At 40.4% G+C, this 22,278-nt stretch overlaps 3 protein-coding genes across 4 annotated transcripts; all 3 read right to left on the bottom strand.

Moving 5' to 3' along the window:
* Positions 1 to 7,801: 7,801 nt before the first annotated feature.
* LOC104448394 lies at positions 7,802 to 9,392 on the bottom strand. Its single transcript, XM_010062193.3, has 3 exons — positions 9,235 to 9,392; positions 9,005 to 9,059; positions 7,802 to 8,205 (listed from the first exon to the last, which is right to left on the bottom strand). The coding sequence occupies exons 1-3, from the start codon at positions 9,320 to 9,322 to the stop codon at positions 8,046 to 8,048; spliced, it is 303 nt and encodes a 100-aa protein (XP_010060495.1). The 5' UTR covers positions 9,323 to 9,392; the 3' UTR covers positions 7,802 to 8,045.
* A 927-nt stretch (positions 9,393 to 10,319) lies between these two features.
* On the bottom strand, positions 10,320 to 11,933 carry LOC104448395 (chlorophyll a-b binding protein 13, chloroplastic). Its single transcript, XM_010062194.3, is given in 4 exon segments — positions 10,320 to 11,093; positions 11,397 to 11,513; positions 11,515 to 11,559; positions 11,665 to 11,933. Coding segments are annotated over 4 exon segments (798 nt in total). The 5' UTR covers positions 11,791 to 11,933; the 3' UTR covers positions 10,320 to 10,583.
* A 1,004-nt stretch (positions 11,934 to 12,937) lies between these two features.
* LOC104448396 (double-strand break repair protein MRE11) lies at positions 12,938 to 22,251 on the bottom strand. Of its 2 annotated transcripts, none has more exons than XM_010062195.3 (23): positions 21,904 to 22,251; positions 21,603 to 21,691; positions 21,195 to 21,330; positions 20,613 to 20,770; positions 20,257 to 20,347; positions 19,230 to 19,349; positions 19,077 to 19,145; positions 18,734 to 18,825; positions 18,459 to 18,561; positions 18,261 to 18,368; positions 18,086 to 18,148; positions 17,948 to 18,019; positions 17,754 to 17,831; positions 17,399 to 17,461; positions 17,250 to 17,313; positions 16,832 to 16,914; positions 16,459 to 16,572; positions 16,248 to 16,325; positions 15,791 to 15,862; positions 15,411 to 15,667; positions 14,564 to 14,687; positions 13,993 to 14,187; positions 12,938 to 13,304 (listed from the first exon to the last, which is right to left on the bottom strand). In XM_010062195.3, the coding sequence occupies exons 2-23, from the start codon at positions 21,617 to 21,619 to the stop codon at positions 13,272 to 13,274; spliced, it is 2,190 nt and encodes a 729-aa protein (XP_010060497.2). In that variant the 5' UTR covers positions 21,620 to 21,691; positions 21,904 to 22,251; the 3' UTR covers positions 12,938 to 13,271. The 2 variants fall into 2 exon arrangements, with proteins under 2 accessions (XP_010060497.2, XP_010060498.2); XM_010062196.3 differs by having other exon boundaries at positions 21,927 to 22,251.
* Positions 22,252 to 22,278: the final 27 nt, after the last annotated feature.

Here is a 22,278-nt window from a genome sequence, read left to right as displayed (position 1 = left end):
ATGATACAAAAATTTTATTATTGGAATAGAAAAATAATAAAAATGCATTTGGTAAAAATTTACAATTTTTTTGTATTTTTTTTTTTCCTTACGCACAGACCGTCAACCTTCGCCTGCCGCCGCACAATCGCCGCACGACCGCCGCACGATCGCCGCACGACCGCTGACCGTTATCGCCGAGGTCGATGATGACACCATTTGTTTATGGCCAGTACGACGAGACTAGTAGGGGTGTGCAAAAGAAATTTATTCAAGAATATATTAATTTTTAATATTAAAAGACAATGCACACCCCTAGAAACTAGATTCTTGAGCGTTGGCCATTTGAGCTGGATGAATTGACAGGATGGGCTTTACAATAGGACGTAAACTTAATGTAGGCTTAGGGTTTTAAGAACTTGGGCTAATCTAGATGGGGCCTAGTCCAGTAAAATTAGAAATTTGGTTAAGGAAATTGCATTTGCTTGCTTTTTAAGTATAATCAGTACTTTCATTCGCCTGATGGATGGTTGTGTTCTATGCCTTTATTGCATGATTTACTTGGTTTTGTCTGATTCGCATAAATTAATGTTACCACCCGCTTACTTTTCGAGGGTAATTAGGATGGTGAATAGAGCTTAATTAGGGGTTAACAAGCTAGCCTACTACCTTGTGAACACAAGCAGAGACTAGTTGGGATTAACCTTAATTAACGAACTCTTAGATGAATTGGGAGGTTATGGAGTCGATCAAATTACATGGCCTCCGAATCCCGTTTGATTGACTTAATCGTGTGAACTTTTTGATGTCATTGTTAAAGTGATTGCACAATTTAAAACAACATCAACATGGTCGCAAGTATCTGTGACATTTCATGGCATCCAAGGTTATATTTGTTTAATTAGAATTTTTTGTAATAATCATAGTTTTTTAACTAGTTTAGGTCCTAATTGCCCTCTCTTGATTGCAGCTTAAATGCATTGAGATAAACAAAAAGTGTTGGCAGCGGTTTATACTGATCTTCTTTGGCGAAGGTGGATGTGCAAACGTTGTAAGCGAGAATTCTACCTACACAAATATGCAGATACGTGTATCGTTAAGCAGCTTACAAGGTAGAATGAGAAAAATATAAGAAAAATAATGGCACTTTACTCAAGAGTTAATGAGCATGATATACAATATTACTTGGCTGAGTTTTCACTACCTGCGACTCCACAGACAACGGTTCCACAAGCTGTAGGAGGTCCATCCCTTGCCTCGAATACACCTTAGCCGCTTGGTAATGATACAAAATTTCTATTTTTGGAATAGAAAAATAATAGAAATACGTCTGGTAAAAAATTATAATTTTTTGTATTTATTTATTTTTTCTTCTTACTCATGAATTGCCGACCTCTCGCCTGCCGCCACATGATCGCCGCACGACCGTCGCACTGCCATTGCACAACTACTGCAAGACCGTCGCACGACCACCGACCGTCATCACCGAGGACGACGATAATGTCGTTTGTTCATGGCCAGTGCGACAAGACTAGTAGGGGTGTGCAAAAGAAATTTATTCAAGAACAATGCACACCCCTAGAGACTAGACTGTTGAGTGTTGGCCATTTGAGCTGGACGAATTAGCAAGATAGGCTTTACAATAGGAGGTAAACTTAATGTAGCCTTAGGGTTTTAAGAATTTGGGTTAGTCTAGATTGGGCTTGGTCGAGTAAAATTAGAAATTTGGTTAAGGAAATTGTCTTTGCTTGCTTTTTTAGTATAATCAGTACTTTCATTCGCCTAATGGATGGTTGTGATCTATGCGGTTTTGTTTGGTTTGCATAGATTAATGTTACCACCCGTTTGCTTTTTAAGGGTAGTTAGGATGGTGAATAGAGCTTAATTAGGAGTTAACAAGCTAGCCTACTACCTTTTGAACACAAGCAGAGACTAGTTGGGGTTAACCTTAATTAACGAACTCTTAGATGAATTGGGAGGTGATGGGATCGATCAAATTGCATGGACTCCGAATCCCATTTGATTGACTTAATCATGTGAACTTCTTGACGTCATTGCTAAAGTGATTGCACGATTCAAAGCAACATCAACACGGTGGCAAGTATCCGTGACATTTCATCGCATTCTAAGGTTATATTTGTTTAATTATAATTTTTTGTAATAATCGTAGGTTTTTAACTAGTTTAGGTCCTAATTGCCCTCTCTTGATTGCAGCTTAAATACATTGGGATAAACAAAAAGTGTTGGCAGCAATTCATACCGATCTTCTTCGCGAAGGTGGATGTGTAGACGTTGTAGGCGAGAATTCTACCTACACAAATATGCAGATATGTGTATTGTTAAGCAGCTTATATGATAGAATGAGAAAAATATAAGAAAAATAATGGCACTTTGCTCAGAAGTCAATGAACAGGATATACAATATTACTTTGCTAAGTTCTTACTATGTGCGGCTCCACAGAGAACGGTTCCACATGATGTAGGGGTCCATCCCTTGCCCCGAATACATCTCAGCCGCTTGGTAATGATACAAAATTTTCATTCTTTGAATAAAAAAATAATAGAAATGCGTTTGATAAAAATTTATAATTTTTTGTAATTATTTGTTTTTTCTTCTTATTCACGGACCGCCGACCTCCGCTTGCCGCCGCACAATCGCCGCACGACCACCGCACGATCGTCACACAACCGCCGCACAACCGTCGCATGACTGCTGATCGTCATCGCCGAGGACGACGATGACGCCGTTTGTTCATGGCCAGTGCGACGAGACTAGTAGGGGTGTGCAAAAAAAAAATATTCAAGAATAGATATTAATTTTTAATATTCAAAAACAATGCACACCCCTAGACTAGACTGTTGAGTGTTGCCCATTTGAGCTAGACGAATTGACAGGATGGGCTTTACAATAAGAGGTAAACTTAATGTAGACTTAGGGTTTTAAGAACTTGGGCTAGTCTAGATTGGGCCTGGTCCAATAAAATTAGAAATTTGGTTAAGGAAATTGTATTTGCTTGCTTTTTTAGTATAATTAGTACTTTCATTCACCTGATGGACGGTTGTGTTTTATGCCTTTATTGCCTGATTTACTTGGTTTTGTTTGGTTCACATAGATTAATGTTACCACCCGCTTGTTTTTCGATGATAGTTAGGATGGTGAATAGAGCTTAATTAGGGATTAACAAGCTAGCCTACTACCTTGTGAACACAAGCGGAGACTAGTTGGGGTTAACCTTAATAACGAACTCTTAAATGAATTGGGAGGTGATGGGGTCGATCAAATTGCATGGATTCTGAATCTTGTTTTATTGACTTAATTGTGTGAACTTCTTGACGTCATTGCTAAAATGATTGCACGATTCAAAACAACATCAAGATGGTAGCAAGTATTCGTGACATTTCATGACATTCCAAGGTTATATTTGTTTAATTAGAATTTTTTGTAATAATCATAGGTTTTTAACTAGTTTAGGTCCTAATTGCCCTCTCTTGATTGCAGCTTAAATGCATTGGGATAAACAAAAAGTGTTGGCAGCGGTTTATACTGATCTTCTTCGACGAAGGTGGATGTGCAAACGTTGTAGGCGAGAATTCTACCTACACAAATATGCAGATACGTGTATCGTTAAGTAGCTTACAAGGTAGAATGAGAAAAATATAAGAAAAATAATGGCACTTTACTCAAGAGTTAATGAGCATGATATACAATATTACTTGGCTGAGTTTTTACTACCTGCGACTCCACATACAACGGTTCCACAGGCTGTAGGAGGTCCATCCCTTGCCTCGAATACACCTCAGCCACTTGGTAATGATACAGAATTTCTATTTTTGGAATAGAAAAATAATAGAAATGCGTTTGGTAAAAAATTATAGTTTTTTGTATTTATTTGTTTTTTCTTCTTACTCACGAACCGCCGACCTCCGCCTGCTGCCGCACGACCATTGCATGACTACCGCAAGACCACCACACAACCGTCGCACGACCGTCAACCGTCATCGCTGAGGACAACAATGACGCCGTTTGTTCATGGCCAGTGTGACAAAACTAGTAGGGGTGTGCAAAAGAAATTTATTCAAGAATATATATATATATATATATTTTTTTAATATTCAAAAACAATGCACACACTAGACTGTTGAGTGTTGGCCATTTGAACTAGACGAATTGATAGGATGGGCTTTACAATAGGAGGTAAACTTAATGTAGCCTTAGGGTTTTAAGAACTTGGGTTAGTCTAGATTGGGCCTGGTCTAGTAAAATTAGAAATTTGGTTAAAGAAATTTCTTTTGCTTGCTTTTTTAGTATAATCAGTACTTTCATTCGCCTGATGGATGGTTGTGTTCTATGCCTTTATTGCATGATTTACTTGATTTTGTCTGGTTTGCATAGATTAATATTACCACCCGCTTGCTTTTCAAGGGTAGTTCGAATGATGAATATAGCTTAATTAGGGGTTAACAAGCTAGCCTACTACCTTGTGAACACAAGCTGAGACTAGTTAGGGTTAACCTTAATTAACGAACTCTTAGATGAATTGGGAGGTGATGGGGTCGATCAAATTGCATGGACTCCGAATCCCGTTTGATTGACTTAATCATGTGAGCTTCTTGAAGTAATTGCTAAAGTGATTGCACGATTTAAAACAACATCAAGATGGTGGCAAGTATCAGTGACATTTTATGACATTCCAAAGTTATATTTGTTTAATTATAATTTTTTGTAATAATCGTAGGTTTTTAACTAGTTTAGGTCTTAATTGCCCTCTCTTGATTGCAGCTTAAATGCATTGGGATAAACAAAAAGTGTTGGCAGCAATTCATACCGATTTTCTTCGGCGAAGGTGGATGTGCAGATGTTGTAGGCGAGAATTTTACCTACACAAATATGCAGATACGTGTATCGTTAAGTAGCTTATAGGGTAGAATGAAAAAAAAATATAAGAAAAATAATGGCACTTTTTTGCTCAAGAGTCAATTAACAGGATATACAATATTACTTGGTTAAGTTCTCACTGCGTGCAACTCCACAGAGAACAGTTGCACAAGCTGTAGGGGGTCCATCCCTTGCCCCAAATACATTTCAGCCGCTTGGTAATAATACAAAATTTATATTCTTGGAGTAGAAAAATAATAGAAATGTGTTTGGTAAAAATTTATAATTTTTTGTATTTATTTGTTTTTTCTTCTTACTTACGGACCGTCGACCTCCACCTGCCGCCGCACGACCACCGCACGATCGCCGCATGACTGCCGCACGATCGCCGCACGACTGTTGCACAACCATTGCACGACCGTCGCACAATTGCTAACCGTCATCGCCGACTGCCTCCACAGGATTGCCACCTATAGCCCACTGGCCGCAAGAGGGGGCGGTGGCCGGTGAGTTGTGGGCAACGGTCCTACAGCGGTGGTCAGTAGTGACGGTTAGCGGTCGTGCGGCAACAAGTGGTGGTTGTGCAACAATTAGCAATGGCAGGCTACCAACGAACGGTGGTGGTCATCAGCCGGTGGGTCGTGGGCGGCGGCCGAACGGATCCTCACCCCTCGGCCGCGCCCAACCAACCGCCTTCACTGTCATTATCCTCCATCTCTGGCCGGCATTGTCACATCTCGAAGCGGTTGCCCATAGCTCCCCCTCATTCCATATAGGGATTTTTACGAGCAAAGCTCATTCCCCCAAAGCCTTCCCTCTTGCTTTGGCCTGTGTCCGTCGTTTTCGTTTGTCTTGAACGCTTTTTGTTGATTATTGATTCCTTTTGGCCCTTAGATGCGTTTTCTTTTTTGAACGCTGAGATGAGTCTAATAAAGCAATGCCTTTTTTGCCATGTCCGAAGGCACTTTAGTACAGCTTGCATCTGATGCTTGTTTTGTTGGTCATTTATATGGTTTTGTTGGATTCACCCTGCCGTCATTGCGTTGTACGTTGTAATTTCACGTTCATGCCCACGACGCTTTTTTGGTGCTCCACGAGGGAGCAAAACCCTAAACTCATTCTCGGGAGTTATGGCGTTGGATGGGTTTGTGTTGGTTTGACTCTGTAGCCCATGCTTTGATCATTTTTCTTGAACACCTGACACTAAATGTTTGATTAGTTCAACATTTGGGGGGAGCCGAGGTGGTTGGCCGGCCACCGGTCTCCTTTTGATGGACAATACTCGGAGCTGGCAGTCAAATGGGAAGGTTCAATTCCCTGTCAGGGAAGGTTCAGCATGGTTGGAGTCAAAGTCTGGTCTGATCGAGGATGACGACGCCATTTGTTCACGGCTAGTGCGAGGAGACTAGTAGGGATGTGCAAAAGAAAAGGTTTTTAACTATAGGGATACGTTGGTAACATTTTTTCGAAACTTATTTATAAAAAAATGTTTTTAACTTCCCCCATGATTTGGTTCAGGAACATAGCAGGTTCCAGCAGACAATTCAGCTTTGCCAACAAATGAGCCGCCAGTTTCACAGGCTAGCAGTACGTTGGTTCTACGAAATTAGTGTATAAAAAGAATTATGAACTTTTCACTCAAGTTTGAACCTGTTATGTCCAGGAACGCAACTGGTGGATCCACTCCATTTGCTAGAACAAACAATGAAAGAAATCATCGTGAGCGGCAAATCAAAGGTTTGGAACTTTAAACGCAACTGGGACAAGATGCTCGAGGAGTACTAGACAATGAAGAATGCGTTAGCAACCAATGAATCTCTCCTACTAGAGAAGTTAGCGAAGCTACAAGGGTTGAGCCAAGAAGTTAAAGAGTTCCTTCAATTTTAGAAATGGGCATCAGCCTGTTTGTTTTTAGGTAGATAAGGAAGGAAACAGCTTATTGACATTTTTTAGAATTTGAGTACATATTACAAAAATGTTGGACATCAGCCTGTTTGTTTTTGGGTAGATAAGGAAGGAAACAGCTTACTACATTTTTTAGAACTTGGCAGAAGTGGATACATCCTCCGGTTAGAATCAATGCATATCATACCCTTAACATGAATATCGTGCATGAGAATTCACAACCCTCAACATGCTTCTTTGCTAAGTTTTATATGTAGCATAGAAATACTTGAGCATGGGAGTACTGCTTGGCGGCTTCGGCTCAAAGAAATAGATGCAATAGTTATCCTCAGAGAATTTGGTTGAGGACGGTTTATTGTTTAGAGTTTGAAGTCGCAAGAAAATTTTTCGTAAGCATTAGATATTTCAAATTTAAATCGAATTTTTTTATATCAATAGAAAATATGAAAAAGGCCTATTTTACATTTTATAGTGCCGAGCATCAATTTTTCATCGTCGACCTCAACTCAGTTAAGTCCTTTCATGCAAGCACCGCTGGAGTTACGTCGCAGGTGGCGGAAGTCAAGGACATTGCCACAACATAAACCAAAGATGAGATGCTGCTTATATTTGTAGAGTTGCATGACATAAAGAAGTGGAACTACAGATCCCGCACTTAAAATCATCCATCATTGACATTAACCATTAGGCTTAAATCCGAAACGATGCGCGCTACCCAAATGAAACTTCCAAAAGAAGAACATCATCATGTTCCCAATTTAAAGGTACAGAGAGAAGTAAGTGGAAAATTTACCAGCATGGCTGGGAAAGTTTACCCGCAAAACCCAGACCACCAAGAAAGAGAGCATGCTACTGCTAAAATAAATGTCACAATAATAGATGTTCGGCCTGAGAACGAAACAGAGCAAGTGTCAAAGGGCCATGCTTTTGTTAATTGATCTCCAGTGCTGTTTATAGAGCAAGGGAGGGTCAGTCCCAGCATCCGATCTTCAGGTATATATCTCTAGGATGTAGTTACTTTCATTCAACAAATGAAATACATACATAAACTGACACTTGGTATAATCAAACTCTTTGAAGCTTTATATGTACCTTACACAAACATTTCAGTACAAAAGGTATCACCAAATAAAGATGAGGATGCTGATAATTATACCTTCCATCTTATTTGGAAGAAAGAACAATTTATATGTAAAATGCAAATACTAGAACTAAGAAACTGAAACTCCTACAATGATTCTACTCCCTCGTCATCAAAAAAGTATGGACCAAAGATTGAGCTACGCTAGTCATACAGCGTTTTTGCAGATTGGGTTCTCACGGTTTTGCTATCGTTCTTTGAAACTTTCTCCGTAATCTGCTCATTCTTTGATATGGCCTTTGTTATCGCCTTCATCTTCCTGACATTCTTCGTTCTTTTCATTGGTCTTCCCTTCCTGATATTTCTGTTCCAAAAGGGTCAATGTAGAAGGATGTTCAGATGACATGAAAACCTCGAAAACCAGAATCGCATGTGGATAGAAAATGAACAAGACTCCGAAAGAGAGATGCAGTGCAAACACAAGGACAAGCAACTATCTATGAAGTACCAATACAGCAACCTGAGTAAAACTCGTCTTTGTCCTGCATACATTATTTCCCGCAAAACCACGAATTGCTCAATATACATTCTTCATCCAAGTGGAAACAAAGACACGTTGTACCGATAACCCGGGATTTAAAACCCAAGACAAAACAATTAGAGAATAGAACATGCGTCATTTGATGTCGAAGTGTCCTACAGAAGGCGGAATGGAGTTCAAGAAGTTGAACATCACTCCGCAAGTTAAACAATTCCATTCATATTTCTCAGACAGCAGCAGATAGACCGAGAAAGAAGGGAGAGCAATGCAACTCCTCATCTGAGATCTCTTTTAAAGGAGCCTCCACGCACGAGGACCACAATTAACTCCATTCCAAATTCACTTAATGGAGTTAACTCCACTGAAGCGCAACCGAAGATGAAACAGTTGCGTTGGAATGAAATCCTGGGAAACTATACCTAAACCAATATTCCTTCACATTCAATTCAACTCCCTATGCACAGATACGATCAAGTGTTCCATATTCATTCCCAGGTTCGCCGTACATTCAATACATGCACGAATCATCGGCTCGCAAGCGCTAGACAATCAATAACGATAAATTCGCCGCGGCAATAGCTACGCAGGACCAAAAGAAAGTTCGCAAGCTGATTCCACCGACCTATTCGCAGCGCCTGCAGCCGAACTTTTAGCTCCAGACTCCGAAGTGTCCATTGCTGCACACACAAACAGATCACGGAACACGCTCAATTTCGGTCGCTATCTCGAACAAAAGACATTGAATTCGTCTCTTCTCTCACGATTTGCCTCGAAGAAGAAGAGACAACGAAGCTTGAAATTATCGGGAAACGCGGAATAAAGGAAGGGGGGGGGGGACGAGGACGAGATTACCTTGAGGGCCGTCGGAGACTGTTTTCTCGGCGACGTCCATTGCGTCGGCGGCGGCGTTCCGCTTCTTCTTGTTCCTGTTCTTCGCCATAGCTGAGGCGAACGCGAGAGAGAGATTGAAGATGATGGAGCTCAAAACCCTAGCGATGGCAGAGGAGCATCGACGCCTTTGACTCTCGCACTTTTGGCGGGTACAGAAGCCGGTCGAGATTGGGCCTGGGCTTTGGCAAATTAAGTTGGGCTTTCGAAACATGTAAATTGGACCGACTTAATTATAATTACGTTTTTTTTTTTTTTTTTTGGTAAAGATTATAATTACGTTTCTTTCTTTCCTTTCGGCTTATTTTTATTTTCAAATCCGTCACCATTTGCTAATTAATTTTTCTATGAATATATGGACCATAGGGACTTTTTTTTTTTTTTTTTTTTTTACTAGCCTGAAGAATTTGCACAAGTTATTCGATCATAAACATTTTACACCAATGGAGACCAGCAATGTCTGTAAATAATTATTACCAACCAAACTAAAAATGCATTTCAATTAAGTGTTAACCCATGGAAATTTCATCGATAATCACTGTCAGCTATACTTATGACTACAAAATGTTTGGAACAAAATGTAACTTTTAGCCAGTGTTTTCGTGGAAAAACCACCTATTGAATAACGTTTTGGGGTTCTTCCATGTGCATATGTTATGGTTGGCCGATTTGACTGGAGGCAATCGACAGGTTGACGATTAAGGTGGCGGCAATTGATTCTGTGGCGATGGCCATACGCATGTGGGTTTTGTTAAAGAGAGCCTTTAGGGCTTTGATTATACTTTAAAACTTTGCACGTTTTATTTATGAGATGCTAAAAAATATAACATTTTTTCAATCTTTCAATGTTGTTAAAGAGAGCCTTTAGGCTATTCAGGCACTCAATGACAATAATGTTTGCATATTATCAATGGCCATGGTATTCGATAATGGGAAAACTGAACATTAAATGATGAAAACAACAATACTAAAATGATTAACTTAATTAGTTGTTTAAACATGTACCACTTTATCATTCCGTTGAAACATCGATTTGTTCAAAATGTCACTACGATAAAACTAAGGTCACATAATCTTATTCTTGATGACAAAATACAGAATCGACTCTGGTACAATTCATAGTTTTAAGTTTAGCTTTTTGAGATCAACCTAGCATCATCCTCATAGTAAAAGTCATGAGTTGTTTCTGTCAATAGATCACCAAGGAAGATCATCATAATCACAGTAACATGGAAAGCTCTTGATCATGAACTACAAATTTACATATCCTCTCCAATCATGCACACTTAAAGGCCAATTTAGACCCCATCAATTCATGACCCCGGCACAAACTTGGTGGCATAGACCCAAGCATTGTTGGCCACCGGGTTGTCTAGGTGGTCCAGCAGGTTCTCGAGCGGGCCCTTTCCGGTCACGATGGCCTGAACGAAGAACCCGAACATCGAGAACATGGCCAGCCTCCCATTCTTGATCTCCTTCACCTTGAGCTCGGCAAAGGCGACCGGGTCGTCGGCAAGGCCCAGTGGGTCAAAGTACTGGCCGCCGGGGTAGAGGTCGTTGCCCTCCCCAACACCGGGGAGTCCGTTGATCCTGAAGCCCTCGACAAGGCCCATCAGGACGACCTGGAAGCCGAGGACGGCGAGGATGCTCTGGGCGTGGACGAGGTTCGGATTGCCTAGGTAGTCGAGGCCTCCCTCGGAGAAGATCTGAGCGCCGGCCTTGAACCAGACGGGCTCCTTGAAGTCGACCCGGACCCATTTCTCTAGGACCTCGGGGGTGATGCAGCCAAGGGCTCCTAGCATAGCCCAACGCCCATGGATGACCTGATTTTTTTTATTTTGTTCAACATCAGCCAAAACCACTGTCTCAGAAGGACTAAATCTCTTTCTTAATGGAAATTTAAGACTTTCTACACAGACAGGTTAGAGAGAGTGAATACTACGACTCGAACTCATGTCCTATGCATCTAACCAAGAACACTAGATCTCCCACAAATCAGCATGGATGAAAGCACAACTATGACTCCATTAACGTGATAATCAGTTTCTCTAGTGCTTGTGAAGAGCAGAAGACCACTCTCTCTCTCTCTTTCGAGAAGATAAAAGGGTTTATTGATTTGCTTTTACCTCAAGGGCCCTGTTGCGGGCGAAAGCCTCGGGATCAGCGGACAAGCCGGCGGTGTCCCAGCCGTAATCACCTGGGAATTCACCGTTGAGGTAGGGAGGAGTCTGAGCAGAGAATGGGTCCCAAGTACTTCACTCTGTCCGGCCCGTACCACAGCTCGTTTCCCTATTCAAGAGACAAGACCCAGCAACAACAGTGGCAAAATGCTGCATCAGTCAACGACCCACCAAACAAAAGCCAGAAAACAGATTCATGGGCAAGTGGTAGTACCATGGTGTACTTGCCGGTGCCCAAGGAGACGACATCTCGGAGAGCGTTGGAGGATGATCTGGACTGGCCGAGGAACGGGGAGGGTCCGAGGACAGTGGTGGCTGCTGCTGTTCCCATGGAAGCCATGTCCGAAGAAGAAGAAGACGAAGACCCTTTCCAAGGAAAGCTCTGGAGATCTGAAGCTTCTTCGAGTGTTTGTCGGGCTTGACGAGGTGTGTGGCTGAAGACGGGTATATGAGCGTGCCCGCGCGCGCACAGACAAAGGAAACGCAGAGCAAAACTAGTGGCCAGAATTCGGGGGACTTGGGGAGTTGTGTTGTTGCGGGGTCGGAGAGGCATGAATCAGCCAATAGGAATGCTTCGATAGATTGAAAGTATCTCCTCGTCATATCCTTCTATCCACATATTATCTTGTCTGTCAATGGATATTTTTTTTACCTGGAAATAGTGCATGGCGTTTTCTGAGGCAAATAATACAAAAAAGTCATTATTCATAGAATTAGTTTCTAAAGATTTATTTGATGCTTGAAAGTGTGTTACTTATTTAGTCATTTGATGATAATATTTCCAATTTTAATAAATTAATTTTATAAAACGTATCATGAACAATTATTTGTCAATGATTATGGAGTTTCATATAACAATGTCCACCAATACTTATTTTTAGTTAGAAAGTTTTCATACCAATCTCTACTTAAACAATGGTGATGAGCAGCACCAGGATGTGACTTCGTAGTGAAGCTGCAAGGAATGAAAAGATGAGCGACAGACATTTTTTTCCGCATTCATTTCATATTTGGATCTAATTCTTATCTTTAGTAGTGAACTCAAGTGCCAAAAGAGTAGGCCATCACGGATTCATCGATCATTCTCCGCAATTAGTCGTTGAAAACTTGAGTACAATGTTGTAATGATGAACAAATGTTGCATTGAATCATAATCAGGCTTAGAATTTAAGCTTTGACATACCCTCCTAAGTCAAAATGAAGAAATTAGATTTGAATGTTCGAAAAAAATATCAATACACAATTATGACACACATAAATGCTTGATGGCAAATGGATGCTAATTTTACATATAGGGTAGTCGACGAACAACTCGGAAAGTTTTGAGCGGAAGGACGGTCTTTAGAATATTTTACCATTTCAATGCCGAATCCTCCGTTAAAACTAGCGAAATGAGTATTCAACATCTTAACATATGCCCATATGAGTATTAGCAATTCACATTAACCATACTAAACACAACTAGATTTCCCAATGCACGCATGATGAAGGAAAGAGCCAAGTCCAAGCAACGAGCGCGATAGATACCATTGCAAGATGAACCTTCCGCAGAAGCCATGTACGCTCTCAAAATTTACATAGCCTATCATTGCCAGTAGCATACATTACTCAAGAAACTCAGAAATGGGGATTCCGCCCTAAAGCCTTAAGAGATAATCCCGTGAAAACAGGAGCGACTCTGGCATCCCCTTAACCGTAGCAAGAGCACGGTCCTCAATCAAGAAGCATATAGGTCAAAGTTTAATAAATGCACTGCCTCTGGCCATGGTATGGACGCAACATGCAAAAGGCACTGGTGACAAGGCATGGAACCATAGTATCTCATCTTCTCAATGCACCGTAGTTTCTCGTTACCTAGGAACCGAAAACAGAGCTGTCAGTTCCAACTGTAAAACATTGACATTGCAAACAGGCTCTCCATCTTATCCACCTTAATGAGGTCCATTGAGATAAAGAGACGAACATAGAATTTCAACTGTAGTTTTAGATGCATCATATAGGGAGACAATGGAGCTTAATGAGTGAAACATTTTCAGCCGTACTTATATCTATCTATGGGAAAAAAAAAAAAAAAAAAAAAAAACTGTAGTTACAGAAGCATCACATGAATCAGGTTCTTCATTCATTTATGTATCTCCATATAGTGAGAGATTGGAAAGGACATGCCATTAAAATATGAAATTACTTGACATGCTAATGACAGCCTCATGGGCATCTAGGACATACAATGTAGTTTCATCATTTTTTTGAATAAGAAGACAGAGCTATAGAGAATGAAGTACTTCAGCTATTTACTAATATGAGTCTCTTTTCTAAGTCAACAATGAAAGATGAAATTGATTTGGCAGAGGATTACTCTGCATTTTGCACAATTTCGTCAATCAGCAATTATGAGTCTGATTATTAAGCCTTATAAGCAAACAATAAGCAATAGACTTCAACGCTTAGGACATTCATCTTCAAAAGCAGAGGGTAGACTTCATAGCACGTATAGATTATGGGAAGAGAATAAATCACTCTCAAGACCATGAGAACTACTTACCCTGGTTTGCGACTTATTTGGTCTCTTTCCCACATCATCTTCATCATCATCGTTGTCATTATTGCTCAAAAGCAGTTTGTGAATTGAAGAATTGTCAGTTTTTCTGCCACGCTTGGAAGATGCTCCTGTACCTCTACCCCTTCCTCGTGGAGCAGCTCTTTTGCGTCCTTTTCCATGCAGATTCTCATCACTTCCCTTTGGAGACAATAATTATGAGGAAATTCACAGTTAACATGAGGGAATGATAATTGGCCAAAAAAAAGACCCCGCAACTTTGCTACAAGGCACAATCAGACCAACAAAAGGAAATTCTAATCTAAAGACTGAATAAGCCCACCACAGTCACATGGTTTTAAGATCAGTTGATATGAAATGGCCCTAGTTGGAACAAGACAATATTTACATTCAAACAGGCATTAATTTGGAATTGGTAACTTGTTAAGATCAAATATACATAAACTCAACAAGGTAAAGCAAACATAAAGATTTTCATGGTTGCCCGATTGTGGGAAACCATATGCTGACCCAATGGAAGAATCTATTTATAGGGAGAAAAGGCATTCTTTCTTACTGAGCTTTCCTCAGGATCCTTGCTCACATATCTTCCTGTTTCTTCACTAGAGGCAGAATTTAAATCGTCCTCATCATCAAGAATACTTCTGGCAGCTTTTTTTGCTGCCCCTGCTGCAGAGGTGCTGTAGCAAGAAAAAAAAAAGACAGAATTATCCCAAGTACTGATATAGAGGACTGCAGATTCAATAAGTAGACCACTGAGAGCTAGTATAATTCATCTACTATCTGCACACAAGACATAGATCTTCCACATACATGGCTTTATAAACCACTGGCAGCAAGAAAGGCATAGCATCATTTAAATTTAAAAACCCACGAAAACAAGAAGTTTTGGGGGTACTGCAGACTCAATACAGATGCTTACAGACATCAGTCGATTTCACATCCTTGTTCTTTCGAAGGCTTAATTTAAGCCATAGGAAGCCGGTCATCATACACATACACACACAGTGAGCGAGCTATAACTTATATGCTATAATGCTGGCACTTTTCCAGGTATTAGTTTGTCCACAGATTACTCCATTGCACTCTATCCAAGTTCTCTGAGAATAAAAGCTCTGCACATTCAATTTAATGATCTCAACAAATGACTATCCAGATTGCCATTTGAAAATACCATCACTTAATTTAATCCCTGCAGACAAATCATCACTATCAAAGAGCCTACCGTATCCACATATTACGCCAGACACTAATGCTAATTATTTCCCTGAAGCACTTCAATTGCAAAGCCAGATCACTTGAGGATGCAAATAATCTTTAGCTAGGTGATTTGGGATATGGGACATTGGAGTTTGACTTCTTTAATCTGTAAGCTGGAGTTCATGACTACATCCACTACTAACCTTTCACAACGGCGAGATACCAAAGCTGAATCAAGAGTAGTTTGCTTCAAATTAGCAGATCCTCTTCCCCTGCCCCTTCCTCTTGTAGAAGTTTTCCCTCTTCCTAGATCTGAAGTAGCATGGGAGGATCTAGAAACTCCCAATGATCCTTTCCGGCCTCTGGTGGCAGAGTTGGAGCCGAGTATCTCTGCTGTGTCCTCATCATCGCTAAAAGAAACTGTGCTTCCTATTCCTGCAGCACTCCTATTTCTAGCAGCCTGGGCAGAATTTAACATGAAAAATTAGCATTTAATGGCTTCACAGAGAAACTCATAAGAATCCAAGAAGGATAATCAGCTTATGATCCTAGACAGTGTTTTGCAAGCTACAGCTAGATTTACCTCCACAGAAGGTGCACTGGATGTTCCACGTGGGGTGTCACTGGGATGTACAGAACGTTCCTTAACACGTTCCTGAATATAAAGAAAAAGGTCAATTAAGCATCAATCTTTACTTTAGGCAGCACATGGCAGGAAGAAGATGAGATAAAAAGAACTTCAGCCTATCATCAATGGGAATTAAAACCAACAGGCAAAAATAATGCTCGAGACTGTATCCAAGCTCCTAGTTTCTCTCATTGAAATGCCCTTCAAAAGACCTTACAATAAGATATACAAGAAATTCCTGCTTTACTCTAATAACAGCCACAATCATTGCAGAAAGTTAAAGCCTGACTACAGATTGAAGCAAATGAGCTAAAGCCCCCAAAAATTGGAAGAGCTCCACACATTAAATGGTTGGATGAGACTAAATTCACCACATTATAAGGACAACAAGTCTCAATAGATAACTTCTTGCCTCCAAACACTCGCCGACTTTAAGAATTAGATCCTCCTCCTCACATTTCAAGGTGTCGGAATCCCTAGCAATTTTGCTCTGCAAATGTTCATAAACAAAAAAGTATCAGCACAGCAGCATAACAGAAACATAACATTCACACTATAGCATGAGCAACTGACAGCTTAAGAGTGATGCCTCTGCAACAACAAAAGCAGGGTATGATACTTACACGAGTTTCTTCAAGATTTAGTTGCACGCAAGAATAAAACGCCGTTTTATCATCCTTATTGACAAATTCATGTAATGCTTTATCCAGATCATTGACTGGAAGTATCTCCATTTTCTGCAAGGCATAACAGCATATTAAACTATATACAGACCTTAAGAAAACTAAGAGACTGATAACAATTATCAGCATATCTTTCTAACATTCTACCCATAACAATACACTCAATTAAACTACAGTTAAAGTTAAAATATGTGTGTGCAACAACAAATCACAAAGCAAAGCACGTGTTATTATTATGGATTTCATTGGTGGCCATAAGAGATTTATACAATATGAAAAATTCATTTAAAAAGCATAAAAGAATCAGGATTACCAGATTATTCTCGGCAACAAGCGCCTCTATGTTTTGTTGATTTAGCTCCTCAGGGCGAAGTCGCTCAGAATCTTCAAATTGTGCTACAGATCAGGAAGACAAACAATTTCAATGGCTGGTAAGATGATAAAGAATGTTTAAATGCAATATACCCTTGAGAATCAAAGCTTTACTAATACAATTATTTTGAGTAGATAATTATGTCTTGCAATTAAAGAGGGTGAATAAATAGAACGTGGCATAGGTATTATGCATTTGACAAGTCATTTCTTTATTCAAAGGCAATAAGAAAGGCATACTAATATTGACTTTAAAAAAAAAGGACAAATAGTGCCAAAATCATAGCCTACTAAATTCCTTTAACTCTTTGACCCAAAAAAGAAAAATCATTGAACTCCACTTGTCAAAAGATCTGTACCACTTTCACTCCGACCCTTTCTTGAAGCCTTGGAGAAGATTAAAATATCTTGAGGATTAGCAACCTACAAAAAAAAAAAAAAATCATTACTCCTTTTTTGGTAGCGCTGTCAAAGACTACACAGTGTGCACCTTCTAATATGCATTTACCTTTCCAACATACTTTTGTCCAAACCTTTGAGGATTTATCGTCATAAATCCAGAGTAATCCACCTGCCACATGAATGAGGAGTTTAAAATTCACTCCGAGAATGTAGACACTAGTGGCAGATATCAATTCCTATCATAAAGTAAATAGAATCGTGAGAGTGTTTCACATCCATGGACAGAATCAAAAGCAGTGATAAAAAAGAGGATTTCTGTGCCAAAAGGAAAGGAACTAGGAACTAACATGTTACAAGTAGCATGATGAAAAAAAATAGTAGAAATAGTTGAAAAGAAGTCATTTTTTACGGCTAAGTTGAGAAGGGACAGGTAGTGCTGATAAAGAAAAGGAAGAGGTTACCTTTATCCGTATTAATGGAAGTTTCAGCTCAGACCTATTAGCTGCCTTTTTGCAGGACTTCTCAATCAGATTTCTGACCTGAGAAAAATTTCAACTTATGTGTTGACATGGAAGCTCCCAAGGAAGCATATCACTGGCTGTAATTTGCCACAAGCAACAAAAAAGGAGCTCCTTGCAAGAGGCAAAAAATGTACCACTTTGTCCAGATGCTCAAGAATTGAATTCTGATCATCCGGATCAATGTCAGTGACATCCTTCAACACAACCTGTACCATCCACATTATGTAGTCAACATGGAGTTTTTGCACATAAAAGAAATCACATTGAGGTACCTCTGTATATTCGAAAGGCCTGATTGAGGTCAGAGGAATCTTGGTTGGTCGGTACTGATTACCCTATTTGGCAATGTGTTATTATCATTACACGATGTTAAGATATGAGGAAGGTACACACAAAAACTTCAAAAGAAAAAGTCACAATGATAAATTCTTCTGTTTGAAAACCCACCTTAATTTCAAGAAGAAGTACATGCTTCGGTTTAGATTCCCCATCAATCAAAGATGTTGCAATAGATGAACCTGGTTGTGTGATGTGAAATCCCATTCCCGGAACTTCCTGCCACAACAAGATCCATTTTGTCCTATAGGTATTCTGAATTCAAAGTAATAGAAATCAAGTGATAAGATGTATTCATTTGACTCATACCTGAGGGTCAATTATACATTCATGTTCGTGGCCCCATACTATAAAATCCAGGAAGCGTGGTAAGAAGTGCTCATTTATTGCATTCTTGGGATTTGTTTTTACTCTGCAATACAATCGCATATATGCACATAGTTTCATATGATGATGGTGGTGGCAAGAAACAGCATGTAAATGACTAGCAGCACAAGAATGAATTTGGGCAGATAATGTTGACAAATTTGAACATTTTCTCTTTATGCATTCTTGATGCAATATTTTCTAAGAGCAAGCATCACCTGTTTTGATGAAGGACCAGAATGTTAAACCAGTCAGAAACTTGACACCCTTCCTGAGGTTCAGGCCGCATCCACTGGACAGCATGAGGCGTCTAAGAACAACCCACAACATCTATGTGAGATTTGACAATTGTCGGGCCATCAAACAATGATAGGGAAACTGTCCTTATTTGCTATTGTGAACTCTTTTATCAAATCTGTATCACTGCATCCCCTTTCCCCCAACCCAAAGAAACAAAACGCCAAGGAAAAGACAACAGCAGGAAAAAGGGATACACCAATCCCAACTACCAAGACATCCTAATTCCTAACCATAGAGACATCAGCTTATATGCGAAGATACCTGAAACATTCTATTAAGTCGTTCATCCCTGATGTTGCCAAGACCATAAAGGGCTACATTTGTTGAACCCTGCATAGTTTTCAAGGGTTTCATGTGAAGATGATAACTTTGTGGGGCGACACTCCAATAAGTTAAAAACAGTTGCTCACAAACCTTCCTTATAAGAATTGGGTAAAGAGTAATCTCTCCAACTCCAGAACCACCAAGGACCATTTTCCCAAAATAGTTCACAAGATTGCATGCGGACAGAATATCAATGGCAGAAAGATTATCCTGTTGAAAGTCACCACCAAAAGTAACTAGTGATCAAATCAACCACAAAACGATAGCTACAAAATCTACCAAGGATTGATACCATCTAACAAACCACTATATTCAGCAGATTTAGGGAGAGAAGTCTTGCTGATGCTAAGGAAAAGAAGAGAATCAACCAAGACAAGATTGCCAGTTTGACTAAACCTAAATTTAATGACTTGACAGTTCTTATGGTTGTCTTTAGCTTGCAGAAATATCACCTTCCCCCACAAAAACATTTAAACTAAGAATGAACTTTTGATCAGCAGACCAGTTGTAAACTTGAGAAGTGAACTCTGGCAGAACCAAAAAACAAAAAAAATGCAAGTGCACTTTATAAACATGTTTAAGTGACCAAGGAAGATCGTCCAGTCCAACCATCACCATACCAAAAGACAGCAACCTGCGATCCTATGAAAGATATACGCACCAAATAGTAATCTCTAATACAAATACATGCAATTCATTGAAAAGAATAGGGCATCTTAAAGTCCCATTTCTTGTATCACATGTGGAAGCATGTATCTCTTTGAGAGGACAATTTTTTCAAGCTCTTTCTGATTTTCTCTTAATTGAAAAGAAGCCTGGACAGAAGTTTGATGATGATGGGGCCACAATAAATCTTAAAACAATATGTCCAGCATTACAACAAATATTTACAATGTGGAGGCCCAGTGCTGTACATTATAAACAAACACCTGATCTGACTTTTTAGGGGAAAATTTACTCTTACTTCGCCATTCAGTTTAGACAAGAACTTAGGCTTTTTGCACCTTTCCACAAACATGACAGAAATGTAAAATGTATACTTTGCAAGTACATAATTTATAAACACAAAAACATGCAAAAAGTTATCAAACCAAGCATTTGGCCACTCATCACATACCACTCCAGCAGGATCATCATGATTTCCATGAATGCTGAAGACTGGCAAGCCAACATTGAAGTGAGGGTCTTCATAATTTACATGGCCAAACCTGGGAAGACAAGAGTGATCTATTATAGACATAAGACCAACACCTAAAATATATGTACAATTCATTCACAGAAAAATGGTGCAGATGGATGCAAGAATTTTGATTTCAGCACAAAAGGGTGATATCCTACATTTTTGTTTTCTTTTTTGAGGGAGTTGGTTTTAACACAAGGTTGCTACAATTAAATCATGCAGCATGTCCTTCATTATCGCCATTCCTCCAACAAGTAAACAAACAGAGCCATCACATGTGAAACAGTTATTACATATTTTGAAAATTTATGGTCTGGTCGCTAACAACTTCAAATTGCACCGGCTGGTCGTTGAGACAATAGCGACGAAGAATCTCAATGGCCTTTACTAATGTTGATCTTGAGGGTTTGTTCTCATGGAAAAGGTCACCACCTAGAAGTAAGAAATCCACCTGAAAGAAGCACAGCAAATGATAATTCAGACAAATGGATAACATGTGCCAGTAGCCAAAGAGACTTTAATTCAAGAATTATTTTGAGAAAGACTCGGGATTTGGGAATCAACTATTGGTCTCAAAAGTAAACAAAAAACTCTATAATGCAAGTGTGAATGCATATCCTCAATCCTTTTTCCAGGTAGGCATGATATAGCATCTGTACCATTAATTAAGTGCAGACTATTGGCTCAATGGATAACTGCTACTTGTTCCAGCGTATTTAGCCATAAGCAGTAGCAATTGGAAATATTTACAGGCCGCTATAGATGTACCATGCAGAAGAAGAAAGTACAACCTTCCATGGACTGGTTTAAAAAATGAAAAATGGCAAGGTGATAAAACTGTGGTAAATAAGACAAACAGGATCATGATTTGAAACCTTCTTTTTCTCAGCTATAGAGCAGATCTCTTCGAATGCCTGGAAGGAATCGTGCCGCCGCACTTCATCCTTCTCCATGTAGCCCAGATGACAGTCCGTAGCCACGAGTACCCGAAGCGTGTTGCTGGCATCCTCCCTGAAACCAGAGGAAACTACCGCATGATCAGATCAATTCGAGGCACGACCTCCTCACAGAGAAAACCGACAATAATGAACAAACATCCAGAAACACAGCAATAACTACTCGAAGTAAGAAACATCATCGAGTTCGGGCTTCGGAAGCTACTTAAATAGCCCTACTCTCAAGACAATGCAGTAAAGCAAGGAATCACAAGACAATGGCCTCTGCCATTGAATCTCTCCCTACCAGCAACTAAACGGAATAAAAGCAGAAACGGTCGGCCATACCCAGTCACGTCTCCCATGCTTACAGAAATTCCCCACCGCCGCCTACGAAATCAGCACTGCAAAATACATCGCAGACGAGCGGACAGCGTCTGCACAAAACAAAACGATCATCATCACACTCGCAAAAAAACGCAAGACGCGCGCGATCGCCGACCGGCGACTTCGATCAAAAACCGGGGGGTGAAGTCTGAAAACCCTAGGAGACGGCCTGCCGCCCCCAATAACCGGAAAGGCAAAAGGCAGAAACCATCGCGGAACGTGCGGAGAGGTCAAAACGCGAAGCCAAGCGCAGCGCGCTCACAGTTCAACTCGCAGAGAAAGTACTTCGAGAGAAGAGACGAGCCGGAACGCTAGTGAGTCGTCACTTTCGTCGTCGCGTCACGGCGTGTTCGCTCGACGGTTAGCTTGGTTTTCCGGAGGGCGAAATCGGAGTTCCGGTCGAAATCGGCGACTTCCGGTGCGAGCTCGAAGCGAAGGTGGCCGGAAACGGGGTGGCGAGTGGGGAGTCGAGAGGAAGACGGTGGAGCCGGAGCGGAGAAGCGGTGGCGGGGAAATTTCAAAAGCGCGGTAGGAGTGGGGAGCGGAGACGCCGGTCGACGGCTCGCTCGTCGATCGTCGTAGATGATGAGCCCAATTGCATCGGCCTTTGAGCGAGGAATTATTAGGCCATGTTCAG

This window comes from Eucalyptus grandis, chromosome 6 (assembly GCF_016545825.1).
Source record: "Eucalyptus grandis isolate ANBG69807.140 chromosome 6, ASM1654582v1, whole genome shotgun sequence".
Classification (NCBI taxonomy): Eukaryota; Viridiplantae; Streptophyta; class Magnoliopsida; order Myrtales; family Myrtaceae; genus Eucalyptus; species Eucalyptus grandis.
Note: the sequence above shows the minus strand (reverse complement) of the source record. Positions and strands in the feature narration are given on the sequence as shown.